General features: G+C 52.3%; 1 protein-coding gene across 1 annotated transcript in view; it reads left to right on the forward strand.

Moving 5' to 3' along the window:
• spega (striated muscle enriched protein kinase a) overlaps positions 1–13,661 on the forward strand; it is a 274,095-nt gene that overhangs the window by 234,162 nt on the left and 26,272 nt on the right. Inside the window, exons 30-31 of the mRNA XM_059647655.1 lie at positions 969–1,958; positions 8,401–10,081. Of these exons, the coding sequence (XP_059503638.1) occupies positions 969–1,958; positions 8,401–10,081 (2,671 nt within the window). The remainder of the gene's footprint in view (positions 1–968; positions 1,959–8,400; positions 10,082–13,661) is intronic.

Genomic DNA, 13,661 nt, shown 5'->3' on the forward strand with positions numbered 1-13,661 from the left:
CACTGCATCCCAAAACCAGTCCAGCCTGTCTCTGCCTCCCTAACCTGTTTTTCCTCTCACCCATCCCTTCCTCCCACCCCAAGCCACACCTCCATTACCTATCTACTAACCTCATCCCACCTCCTTGACCTGTTCGTCTTCCCTGGACTGACCTATCCCCTCCCTACCTCCCCACCTATACTCTCCTCTCCACCTATCTTCTTTTCTCTCCATCTTCGGTCCGCCTCCCCCTCTCTCCCTATTTATTCCGAACCCTCTCCTCATCCCCCTCTCTGATGAAGGGTCTAGGCCCGAAACGTCAGCTTTTGTGCTCCTGAGATGCTGCTGGGCCTGCTGTGTTCATCCAGCTTCACACTTTGTTATCTTGGACTCTCCAGCATCCGCAGTTCCCCTTATCTCTCATCCTTACTCCAATACTGACATTCTCTCGCTACGAAGGTCAGCAAACCATGAGCATTCCTCACCACCTGCTACACCCAGAAGCCTACCTTCATCAACTGTTCCAACGAGGCACCCAGGCCGCATCGCATCTCACCTTCACCTAAACTGAGAGCATTCAGATAATAGTCTGCCTTCCCCTGTTATTGTGAACAAAGTTGATAACTTCAAACTGTTCCACATTCTTTTGTATTTGTCAAGTATTGACCCAATCAGTCAGTTTGTCCAGGGCACCCTGCAGCCTCATAGCATCCTCCTCACGGCAAACGCTGCCACCCAGCTTAGTGTAGAATGCAAATGTGGAGATAGAAGCAGAGAAACAGGGAAACACAGATACATGGAGGATAGGAGCAGGAGGAGGCCATTCAGGTGCCTCCAGGTATAAATGCCCCTTCTTGGTCTCTGATTGGCCTGTTCCATGCTTTATTTCCAGTGCCTATGTTTATTGAAGATCTCAAGCTGCTTATTCCCAACCAACTGGGGAACAAGATCTGATTCTGATGCCCTGTTTCTCGTTGGTTATTTTCCAGTGTTCTCTGATCAACTATAAATCCTCGATGGTGATGAGGTCCATCAACGAGCTCCTGGAGGACACAACCGGCCACACCCACATTGGGATTCCCAAACACCTGAGTGAGAATCGCCTCACATCTGTACTGTCCTCCTCCTCCGACTCCGATGACATCGAGGAGTTCCCCTTTATCCCAAAGCCCCTGCAGCCTGAGCTCCTGTCTAGTCGGCTCCCCCTGCATCAGCTCCGGCACGACCACGCCACGGCGTCGGCCGCACAGAACGGGCTCAGCCTGGCGGCCGGCGAGGTGCCAGCGGGCGAGCGACGGGCAGCTCTCAGCCCCTCGCCCAGGAAGAGCAAAGAGGAACTGGAGCAGAGCCAGGCCAGGAGGAAGGAGAACGGGGAGGTCAAACTAGATGGGACGGGCAAAACTCGCCCAAAGGTGCCAAGGAAGAGATCGACAGACGTTGAACCCCCGGAATCGTCCTCGGACGAAGACTCCGAGGCTCAAAGGAAGTCTGGAGCACCCAGGCGGAGTCTCCGGAAGGGAGTGAGCATCGACACCCCGGATTCTCTGCGGGCAGAAGCCGCGTCCAGGAGGGGTGAGTTCCGAAGGGGCAGTTCCGCCGACTCTGCCCTGGCCCTGCTGGGCGCTCAGGAAATGGGGGAAGGCGCGGGCAAGAACGAGACCGGGAAGCAGGCCGACGTCCCAGGCAGGCTGAAGAAGTCGATGTCCATGGAGCTTCCCAGGAGGAGCCCGAGCCCCGGGAGATTGGATGACTTGGCCGCTCAGAGGCGCAAGGGAGCTGTTCCCCAGGAGGACTACGCGCTGAAGCTCGAGCTGATGAGGCAGCGCCTCCTACGGGGTGGCTCCGTCGACAGCAAGATGAGCGGCCTGCGGGGCCCACTTCTGGAACACTTGGGAATCCCGGATGAGCCCAAGCAGCGCTCCTCATCCCTGGAACGACATTCCCTCCGGCCACCAAGACCAGAAAAGGTGTCTGCCCAGGTATGTACCAGAATGCCTTGTAGCGGGGACACGGGGAAGCTGCGAAGGGCAGGCCGAGGGAATGGGCACCACCTTTGCTAATGGAGAAAAACTTGGGAGAGTGTGCCCTTGTCCATTGTGTGGCACAGAAGAAGGGAAAAATGATTTTAATTTAAATAGAGAGCTCAACAGTGCAGAGGGATCTGTGTGTTCAAAGGCAGGAACCTCAAAGCATTAGTCTGCAGACCCAGCAAATGATTCAGAAAATGAATGTAAAGTTATTGTTTATTGAAGGGGAGGGAAATGGAATATTATAAAAACATCTGTCTGCTAACGCCTCTCAATAATGGATGCACTGTGTTGGGGTGTTTCGCTACAGTTATACAGGGTATTTGTGAGACCACATCTAGGCATGCAGCTTTGGTCTCCCTATGTAAGAAAGGATATAATTGCACTAAACTTTAGCTCGGCTGATTCCTGGTTGGGACCAGTGATTGTGGGGAGGGAAGGCTGAGCAGATTGGGCCCGTACTCAGTGGGTGATCTTACTGAGACACGCAATACCCTGAGGGGAAAGGACAGGGTGATGTGGGAGAGGGTGTGGGGGAGATTAGCACGAGAGGGCAGATACGGGGCACTCCATTTGAGACGGAGATGGGGCAGATATTCTTTTCTCTCGGGGGGGGGGGTCCATGTTTGAATAAGTGGGTGGGAGATCTACAATTGTTCGACAGGGAGGAGTGGAGCTGGGCCATTGGTGGGGCAGAGTTAGATAGATCTCTGCTGAGCCGAAACACTGAGGGCAATGACAGACAAAGAGGGGAGTAAGGCTGAGGCCAGAGGCAGGGTCACACTGACCTTACTGAATGACAGAGCCATTTCACGCAGAGATCAGGAAAAATATAAGCTGGAATACAATGTGGGAACGTGTGAGGTTATGCATTTTGGTAGGAAGCATAGAGGCGTAGAGATAATAAAATGTGAGGCTGGATGAACACAGCAGGCCAAGCAGCATCTCAGGAGCACAAAAGCTGACGTTTCGGGCCTAGACCCTTCATCAGAGAGGGGGATGGGCAGAGGGAACTGGAATAAATAGGGAGAGAGGGGGAGGCGGACCGAAGATGGAGAGAAAAGAAGATAGGTGGAGAGGAGAGTATAGGTGGGGAGGTAGGGAGGGGATAGGTCAGTCCAGGGAAGATGGACAGGTCAAGGAGGTGGGATGAGGTTAGTAAGTAGATGGAGGTGGGGCTTGAGGTGGGAGGAAGGGATGGGTGAGAGGAAGAACAGGTTAGGGAGGCAGAGACAGGCTGGGCTGGTTTTGGGATGCAGTGGGGGGAGGGGAGATTTTGAAGCTGGTGGCACAGACTATTTTCTAAATGGGGAAAGGCTACGGAAATCAGAAGCACAAAGGGACTGAGGAGTCCTAGTTCAGGATTCTTTTAAGGTTAACATGCAGGTTCAGTTAGCAGTTAGAAAGGCAAATGCAATGTTAGCGTTCATTTCAAGAGGATACAATGCAGCTCCCCATCCCATTCCTCAGATGACATGTCCATCCTGGGCCTCCTGCACTGCCACAATGATGCCACCCGAAGGTTGCAGGAACAGCAACTCATATTCCGCTTGGGAACGCTGCAGCCCAATGGTATCAATGTGGACTTCACCAGTTTCAAAATCTCCCCTTCCCCCACCGCATCCCAAAACCAGCCCAGTTCATCCCCTTCCCCCACTGCACCACACAACCAGCCCAGCTCTTCCCCTCCACCCACTGCATCCCAAAACCTGTCCAACCTGTCTCTGCCTCCCTAGCCGGTTCTTCCTCTCACCCATCCCTTCCTCCCACCCCAAGCCGCACCTCCATCTCCTACCTACTAACCTCATCCCACCTCCTTGACCTGTCCGTCTTCCCTGGACTGACCTATTCCCTCCCTACCTCCCCACCTATACTCTCCTCTCCACCTATCTTCTTTTCTCTCCATCTTCGGTCCGCCTCCCCCTCTCTCCCTATTTATTCCAGAACCCTCACCCCATCCCCCTCTCTGATGAAGGGTCTAGGCCCGAAACGTCAGCTTTTGTGCTCCTGAGATGCTGCTGGGCCTGCTGTGTCCATCCAGCCCCACACTTTGTTATCTACAGTACCAGGGATCTGCTGCTGAGACTATATAAGACTCGGGGTTGTTATTTTCTTTATTCACTCATGGGATGAGGGCATTGCTGGTGAGGACAGGATTTACTGTCCATCCCTAGCTTTCCAGAGGGCAGTGAAGAGTCAGTCACACTGCTGTGGGTCTGGAGTCACATGTACACTAGACCAGGTCAGGAGGGCAGTTTCCTTCCCTGAAGGGCGTTGGTGAACCTGATTGGGCTTTTTTTCCCAACAATGGTTTGCCATTAGACTCTTAACTCCAGATATTTTATGAAATTCAAATTCCATCATCTGCGGTGGCAGGATTCAAACGCAGGGCCCCAGAATATTATCTGTGTCTCTGCATTAGTAGTCTAGCAATAATACTACCAGGCCATTGCCTCCCTGGAATTTTGGGAGCAGTTTTGGGCCCTGTATCTAAGGGATCCCCTGTGGCCATACCCCTCAACAATAAGTATACCGTTTTGGATACTGTTGAGGGGGACGATATACCAGTCTCTGGCACAGAGTCTGTCCCTGCTGCTCAGAAGGGAAGGGGGAAGAGAAGCAGAACAGTAGTCATTGGGGACTCCATAGTTAGGGGACAGATAGGTGGTTCTGTGGGGACGAGAGAGACTCACGGTTGGTGTGTTGCCTCCCAGGTGCCAGGGTGCGTGATGTCTCAAATCGTGTTTTTGGGATCCTTAAGGGGGAGGGGGAGCAGCCCCAAGTCATGGTCCACATTGGCACCAACGACATAGGTAGGAAGAGAGATGGGGATTTAAGGCAGAAATTCAGGGAGCTAGGATGGAAGCTGAGAGCTAGGACGAACAGAGTTGTTGTCTCTAGTTTGTTGTCCGTGCCACGTGCTAGTGAGGCGAGGAATAGGGAGAGAGAGGAGTTGAACACGTGGCTACAGGGATGGTGCAGGAGGGAGGGTTTTGGATTCTTGGATAATTGGGGCTCTTTCTGGGGTAGGTGGGACCTCTACAAGCAGGATGGTCTTCACCTGAACCAGAGGGGTACCGATATCCTGGGGGGGATATTCGCTAAGGCTATTCGGGTGGGTTTAAACTAATTCAGCAGGGGGATGGGCACCAAAATTGTAGTTGGAGTACAGAAAATGTTGAGAGTAGGGTGGTCCGAAATAAAGTTTCAGGGGCGCAAGATGGCATCGGCAAGCAAGAAGTTGGTTTGCAGTGTGTCTACTTCAATGCCAGGAGTGCCCGGAATAAGGTGGGTGAACTTGCAGCATGGGTTAGTACCTGGGACTTCGATGTTGTGGCCATTTTGGAGACATGGATAGAGCAGGGACAGGAATGGATGTTGCAGGTCCGGGGATTTAGATGTTTCAGTAAGAACAGAGAAGATGGTAAAAGGGGCGGAGGTGTGGCATTGTTAGTCAAGGACAGTATTACAGTTGCAGAAAGGATGTTTGGGGGACTCGTCAACTGAGGTAGTATGGGCTGAGGTTAGAAACAGGAAAGGAGAGGCCACCCTGTTGGGAGTTTTCTATAGGCCTCCGAATAGTTCCAGAGATGTAGAGGAAAGGATAGCAAAGATGATTCTCGATAGGAGTGAGAGAGACAGGGTAGTTGTCATGGGGCCTTCAACTTTCCAAATACTGACTGGGAACACTATAGTTCGAGTACTATAGATGGGTCAAGAGGAAGAAGCAGGCTTATGTTAGAATGAGATGTGAAGGCTCAGTTAGGGCACTTGAGGGCTACGAGGTAGCCAGGAAAGACCTAAAGAGCGAGCTCAGAAGAGCCAGGAGGAGACATGAGAAGTTGTTGGCGGATAGGATCAGGATAAACCCTGAGTCTTTCTCCAGGTATTTAAGGAATAAAAGAATGACGAAAGTAAGATGAGGCCCAATCAAGGATAGTAGTGGTAAGTTGTGTGTGCAGTCAGATGAGATTGGGGAAGCGCTAAATGAATATTTTTCAACAGTATTCACTCTAGAAAATGACAATGTTGTCGAGGAGAATACTGAGATACATGCTACTGGACTAGGTGGGATTGAGGTTCATAAGAAAGAGGTATTAGAAATCCTACAGAGGGTGAAGATAGATAAGTCCCCTGGGCCGGATGGGATTTATCCTCGGATCCTCGGGAAGCCAGGGAGGAGATTGTCGAGCCTTTGGCATTGATCTTTAACTCGTCATTGTCTACAGGAACAGTGTCAGGCGACTGGAGGATAGCAAATGTGGTTCCCCTGTTCAAGAAGGGGAGTAGAGACAACCCTGGGAATTATAGACCAGTGAGCCTTACCTCAGTTGTTGGTAAAGTGTTGGAAAAGGTTATAAGGGATAGGATTTATAATCATCTAGAAAAGAATAATTTGATTAGGGATAGTCAGCACAGTTTTGTGAAGGGAAGATCGTGCCTCACAAACCTTATTGAGTTCTTTGAGAAGGTGACCAAACAGGTAGATGAGAGTAAACCGGTTGATGTGGTGTATATGGATTTCAGCAAGGCGTTCGATAAGGTTCCCCACAGTAGGCTATTGTACAAAATGTGGAGGAATGGGATTGTGGGAGATATAGCAGTTTGGATCGGAAATTGGCTTGCTGAAAGAAGACAGAGGGTGGTAGTTGATGGGAAATGTTCATCCTGGAGACCAGTTACTAGTGGTGTACTGCAAGGGTCGGTGTTGGGTCCACGGCTGTTTGTCATTTTTATAAATGACCTGGATGAGGGCGTAGAAGGATGGGTTAGTAAATTTGCAGACGACACAAAGGTCGGTGGAGTTGTGGATAGTGACGAAGGATGCTGTAGGTTGCAGAGAGACATAGATAAGCTGCAGAGCTGGGCTGAGAGGTGGCAAATGGAGTTTAATGCAGACAAGTGTGAGGTGATGCACTTTGGTAGGAGTGACCGGAAGGCAAAGTGCTGGGCTAATGGTAAGATTCCTGGTCGTGTAGATGTGCAGAGAGATCTCGGTGTCCATGTACACAGATCCTTGAAAGTTGCCACCCAGGTTGACAGGGCTGTTAAGAAGGCATACAGTGTTTTAGCTTTTATTAATAGAGGGATCGAGTTCCGGAACCAAGAGGTTATGGTGAACCTGTACAAAACTCTGGTGCGGCCGCACTTGGAGTATTGCTTACAGTTCTGGTCACCGCATTATAAGAAGGATGTGGAAGCTTTGGAAAGGGTGCAGAGGAGATTTACTGGGATGTTGCCTGGTATGGAGGGAAGGCTGAGGGACTTGAGGCTGTTTTCATTAGAGAGAAGAAGGTTGAGAGGTGACTTAATTGAAACATATAAAATAATCAGAGGGTTAGATAGGGTGGATAGGGAGAGCCTTTTTCCTAGGATGGTGACGGCGAGCACGAGGGGGCATAGCTTTAAATTGAGGCGTGAAAGATATAGGACAGATGTCAGAGGTAGTTTCTTTACTCAGAGAGTAGTAAGGGAATGGAACGCTTTGCCTGCAACGGTAGTAGATTCGCCAACTTTAGGTACATTTAAGTCGTCATTGGATAAGCATATGGACGTACACGGAATAGTGTAGGTTAGATGGGCTTGAGATCGGTATGACAGGTCGGCACAACATCGAGGGCCGAAGGGCCTGTACTGTGCTGTAATGTTCTATGTCCTATATTCTATGGAAGCATTAGTTGGTGTTAAAGTGGGTCCAGAGGAGGTTTACAAGAATGACCCTGAGGTATGAAGGTCTGTCATGTGAGGACTCTGGGTCTGTGGTTGATGGAGTTTAGAAGGATGAGGGGGGACCTGACTGAAACTTACAGAATACTGAGAGGCCTAGATAGAGTGGGTGTGGAGAAGATGTTTCCACCAGGAGGAGAGTGCAGGACCTGAAGGCACAGCGTCAGGGTGAAGGGATGATCCTTTCGTACTGAGATGGGGAGGAATTTCTTCAGCCAGAGGGGGGTGAATCTGTGGGACTCTTTGCTGCAGCTGGCTGTGGGGGCCAAGTTATTGAGTGTATTTAAGATGGAGATGGATAGGCTCTTGTTTGGTAAAGGGATCAAGGGTTATGGGGAGAAGGCAGGAGAAAGGGGTTGAGAAACATCTCAGCCATGATCGAATCGTGGAGCAAACTCGATGGGCCGAATGGTCTAATTACCTTGTATTCTTTAAATGACCTCAGAGGGTTGTGAGCCTTTGGAGTTCCCTTCCTCAAAAGGCTGGGATTTTTAATTTTAAGGCCAAGGGAGATAGATTCTTGCTGTCCAAAAAGGGTATGGAAGATTATCGGGAATATGTGAGGATGTAGAAAAGAGGTTAAAATAAGTTTGTATTGAATGGTGTAGCAGGCTGGAAGGGCCGAGTGGCCTCATCCAGTTCCTAATTGGTGTGTTTGTGTGTTCAGCCCAGGTTGGCCAGGGCAGTGTCCAGTGACACTGCCCCCAGCGAGGAGCCCTCTGAAGGCCATCTCCTGAGGAAGAGTGCATCATTCTCCCAGGGGGGGGAATCCACTGTCCTCCACCGGCCAGTGGGGGCCCCATTGGAAATCCCCGTCCCCCAGCTGGATTCGCGAGGCTACGCCGAGCCCTCCTTTCCCCTGAAGGAATCGCCCTCACTCTCGGCTTTGACTGATCCCTCCAAGTACGATGGCTCCAGGCCCCCGACACCAGTCAGGTCCACCATCAGCAAGGACCAGAGAGCAGCCACGCCTGAGATTAAGATGGCAGAGGAGCTGAGGTTGGAAGTGGAAGGGCCTTGCATGAAGACAATGATTGGAAAGACCGCTGTCATCACCCACAGTAACCTGTCAGCTGACACCCCCGCCCCCAGCTCCAGCCCTGCCTCCGAACCCCTCCAGGTAGATGACCTGTCTTCGGTGACTCCTACAGTCCCAACCACCTCCCGAGGGGAATGGTCAAGGCCATCGCTGCCCGCCGGGGGCAAACTCCGAGCCTCTGCCCCCCCAGCTCCCCCAGCAACCGGACCCCTCCCAGTCCTGGAGCCTCCAGGCATCCCCACTCTATCCACTAAGGGGGCAGTGGACACAGCTACGACCCCGGAAGGTGTAGCCGAGAGGCCTGAAGACAAGGCCCCGGTCTCCCCTGACAGCAGCCAACCCCTGGTGACCAGTCAGGCTCCCGGAGACGGTGTTAAGGCCCTCATCCTGGTCCCCCAGCTGGACGGAGCCCCAGTGGGGCAGGGGGAGCAAAACCAGATCAGTCCGAACCAGGAAGCCATCCCCCCACCAATGAAAGTCAAGTCATCGAGCTTGGGCCAGTTCTTGAATATTGAGAACATTGAATCTGAGGAGGTCTTTGAGGCAAAGTTTAAGAAGGTGAAGCAGCAATCGTCATTGACCCGAAGTCTGAAACATCTGATAAGACCCAAATCTGAGGAGAAATTGGGGCAACCCCCCCATAAAGGAGACAACATGTATCGCCCAGCAGAACGAGGGGCACCTATACAGGTCCTGAAGGGGCAAGAGGCTTTACTCAGCTACAGAGAGGACAAGTCCAGGTCCAGGTCTGAGCAGAACATTCCAGAAGCTGCAAAGGAATCCAGCTTTGTCAGGAAGCTGTCGCTGAGGTTCAAGGGGACACCAGGAAAGGAGGAGAAGGCGCGGGATGAGCTGCCGGTCAGTGGCCGTAAACATTCTTGGTCCTTTGGGAGAAGCAGTGCGAAGGATAGGAAGCCGGAGGAGGGGGCGGATTGGGAGAGAGGGAAGCTGGAGCTCGGCTCCCCTCAGAGTGAGTCCGAGCCCCTCAGGAAGGAACACAAGAACTCTCCAGCCCTGACCATGAGGAGGAAGATCGAGTCAACCATCTCAGGCATCTCTCTCCGGTTCAGTCACAGCCACTCAGAGGAGAGGGTGGAAGGCATTTCCTCAGAGCCCGGGGCTCCCGCTCTGCAGGAGGCAAAGGAGGGCAAGCGGGGGCCCTTCCTGTCTCTGCTGAGGAGGTCGACCTCAGAGGCAGGGTCGCTGAAGAAGCTGGGCATCCCACAGAACCAGCTGGCAACGCAGACTCGCCCGACACCCTCCTCAGAGTCACTGCAGTCAGACACCAGTGTCTCTAAACCTGAGAGAGGTAAGGAAAACTTCCTCAGATACCCGCCCTGTCCACCTGTCAGCTTCCCCAGTGCTGTACTGCACAGAAACATGCCATCCAGCCCCAACTGGCCCCAGGCTAGCTCAAAATGTTAACTCTGTTTCTCTCCCCACAAATGCTGCCAGATCCGCTGAGTTTCACCAGCATTTTCTGAAGATTGCCTGGTGTTTAATTTGCGACAGTTGAAGGTTCCTGCCTTTGTTTCAGATTTCCGGTGTCTGCAGTTTTTCTATCTTAGAATCATAGAATCTCTGCATTGCCGAAAGAGCCCATTCAGCCCATCGCATTCACACTGACTCTCCGAAGAACATCTCTTTCAGAGCATCCACCCCTGACCTACCCCTGTAACCCTGCATTTCCCATGGCTAATTCACCTGACCTACACACCCCTGAACACTATGGACAATTTCCCACGGCCAATCCACCTAGCCTGCACATCCTTGGACCGTGGGAGGAAACTCACGCAGACACGGGGAGAATGTGCAAACTCCACAAGACAGTCACCTGAGGCTGGAATTGTGAGGCAGGTGTGCTAACCAGCGAGCCCCTTATCATGATAATAAAATGTGAGGCTGGATGAACACAGCAGGCCAAGCAGCATCTCAGGAGCACAAAAGCTGACGTTTCGGGCCTAGACCCTTCATCAGAGAGGGGGATGGGGAGAGGGAACTGGAATAAATAGGGAGAGAGGGGGAGGCGGACCGAAGATGGAGAGTAAAGAAGATAGGTGGAGAGGAGAGTATAGGTGGGGAGGTAGGGAGGGGATAGGTCAGTCCAGGGAAGACGGACAGGTCAAGGAGGTGGGATGAGGTTAGTAGGTAGATGGGGGTGCGGCTTGGGGTGGGAGGAAGGGATGGGTGAGAGGAAGAACCGGTTAGGGAGGCAGAGAAAGGTTGGACTGGTTTTGGGATGCAGTGGGTGGGGGGGAAGAGCTGGGCTGGTTGTGTGGTGCAGTGGGGGGAGGGGATGAACTGGGCTGGTTTAGGGATGCAGTAGGGGAAGGGGAGATTTTGAAACTGGTGAAGTCCACATTGATACCATATGGCTGCAGGGTTCCCAGGCGGAATATGAGTTGCTGTTCCTGCAACCTTCGGGTGGCATCATTGTGGCACTGCAGGAGGCCCATGATGGACATGTCATCTAAAGAATGGGAGGGGGAGTGGAAATGGTTTGCGACTGGGAGGTGCAGTTGTTTGTTGCGAACTGAGCGGAGGTGTTCTGCAAAGCGGTCTCCAAGCCTCCGCTTGGTTTCCCCAATGTAGAGGAAGCCGCACCGGGTACAGTGGATGCAGTATACCACATTGGCAGATGTGCAGGTGAACCTCTGCTTAATGTGGAATGTAATCTTGGGGCCTGGGATAGGGGTGAGGGAGGAGGTGTGGGGGCAAGTGTAGCATTTCCTGCGGTTGCAGGGGAAGGTGCCGGGTGTGGTGGGGTTGGAGGGCAGTGTGGAGCGAACAAGGGAGTCACGGAGAGAGTGGTCTCTCCGGAAAGCAGACAGGGGAGGGGATGGAAAAATGTCTTGGGTGGTGGGGTCGGATTGTAAATGGCGAAAGTGTCAGAGGATGATGCGTTGTATCCGGAGGTATCCGACACTTTCGCCATTTACAATCCGACCCCACCACCCAAGACATTTTTCCATCCCCTCCCCTGTCTGCTTTCCGGAGAGACCACTCTCTCCGTGACTCCCTTGTACGCTCCACACTGCCCTCCAACCCCACCACACCCGGCACCTTCCCCTGCAACCGCAGGAAATGCTACACTTGCCCCCACACCTCCTCCCTCACCCCACATTCCACATTAAGCAGAGGTTCACCTGCACATCTGCCAATGTGGTATACTGCATCCACTGTACCCGGTGCGGCTTCCTCTACATTGGGGAAACCAAGCGGAGGCTTGGAGACCGCTTTGCAGAACACCTCCACTCGGTTCGCAACAAACAACTGCACCTCCCAGTCGCAAACCATTTCCACTCCCCCTCCCATTCTCTAGATGACATGTCCATCATGGGCCTCCTGCAGTGCCACAATGATGCCACCCGAAGGTTGCAGGAACAGCAACTCATATTCCGCCTGGGAACCCTGCAGCCATATGGTATCAATGTGGACTTCACCAGTTTCAAAATCTCCCCTTCCCCCACCGCATCCCAAAACCAGCCCAGTTCGTCCCCTCCCCCCACTGCATCACACAACCAGCCCAGCTCTTTCCCCCCACCCACTGCATCCCAAAACCAGTCCAACCTATCTCTGCCTCCCCAACCTGTTCTTCCTCTCACCCATCCCTTCCTCCCACCCCAAGCCGCACCCCCAGCTACCTACTAACCTCATCCCACCTCCTTGACCTGTCCGTCTTCCCTGGACTGACCTATCCCCTCCCTACCTCCCCACCTATACTCTCTCCACCTATCTTCTTTACTCTCCATCTTCGGTCCGCCTTCCCCTCTCTCCCTATTTATTCCAGTTCCCTTTCCCCATCCCCCTCTCTGATGAAGGGTCTAGGCCTGAAACGTCAGCTTTTGTGCTCCTGAGATGCTGCTTGGCCTGCTGTGTTCATCCAGCCTCACATTTTATTATCTTGGAATTCTCCAGCATCTGCAGTTCCCATTATCTCTGAGCCCCTTATCATCATGGTCTGTGCTATTGTTTATTCTCCACATAAAACTCCCGAAGATGTTGGAGCAGAAGTAGGCCATTCAGCCCATCGAGTATGCTCTGCCGTTCACTGAGATTGTGTCTGATCTAATCACCCCCAACTCCATGTTCCTCCCATCTCAGCCCATCGATGTATCTTTCTGGTCCTTCCCTCCCTTCCACCAAAATCTCCTGTCCCGATCGCAGATCACATCAAATCCTGCTTCCCCACTCTCACCCCAGCCCCCCGCCCCTCACCTCTCCCCTACCTCAGCCCTCTCTCTCTAAACCTGATGGGCTCCCAGCCCAGTACTATGTTTCGAATTTTTGAATTCCACTGTGGACTTGCCTTTCCCTCTCTCTGATCTCTCGGGGGTCTCTGTGAGCCTGCAGTTCGGCTTCCTTTCCCATTCCCGTTATTCCACCAAATGGTAGCTGCGTCTCTGGAAATGCCTTGATAAGCCTGTCCTCCAAGAGATCTTGGTACAAAGCTACCCCTCAGTATGCTTGTACACGGTGGTAATACTTGTGTCCTTGAGCCACGAAGATAGAATGGCCTTTTGTTGAAACTTTTCAAACTGCCGTCATCAGGACACTTTACAAGAATAGTAAATAATAACATTCATGTCTTCTTTTAGGGCTCTGGGCTCCTTGACAAAGCTGCCGCTGGCATTTCTTTACATAATGTCAATAAATGTCTGCCTTATGCTCCTGCGAGGCACCCTGTACAAAGGGGCTATATGAATGCAACTGGTTGCTAGAATTGCAGGGGACACTTTTGGGACATAACAGTCAGTACAGAGCTGCCCCATACTCAACCCTCGTCAGATACCATGAGGATAGACTTGTCCCTTTGGGGGGTGGCATGGGGTGGGTACTGTCAAGGGGCGGTACATGGGTAAGGGCTGTCCTTCTGGGGTAGGGTTGTA

This window comes from Stegostoma tigrinum, chromosome 7, assembly GCF_030684315.1.
Source record: "Stegostoma tigrinum isolate sSteTig4 chromosome 7, sSteTig4.hap1, whole genome shotgun sequence".
Classification (NCBI taxonomy): Eukaryota; Metazoa; Chordata; class Chondrichthyes; order Orectolobiformes; family Stegostomatidae; genus Stegostoma; species Stegostoma tigrinum.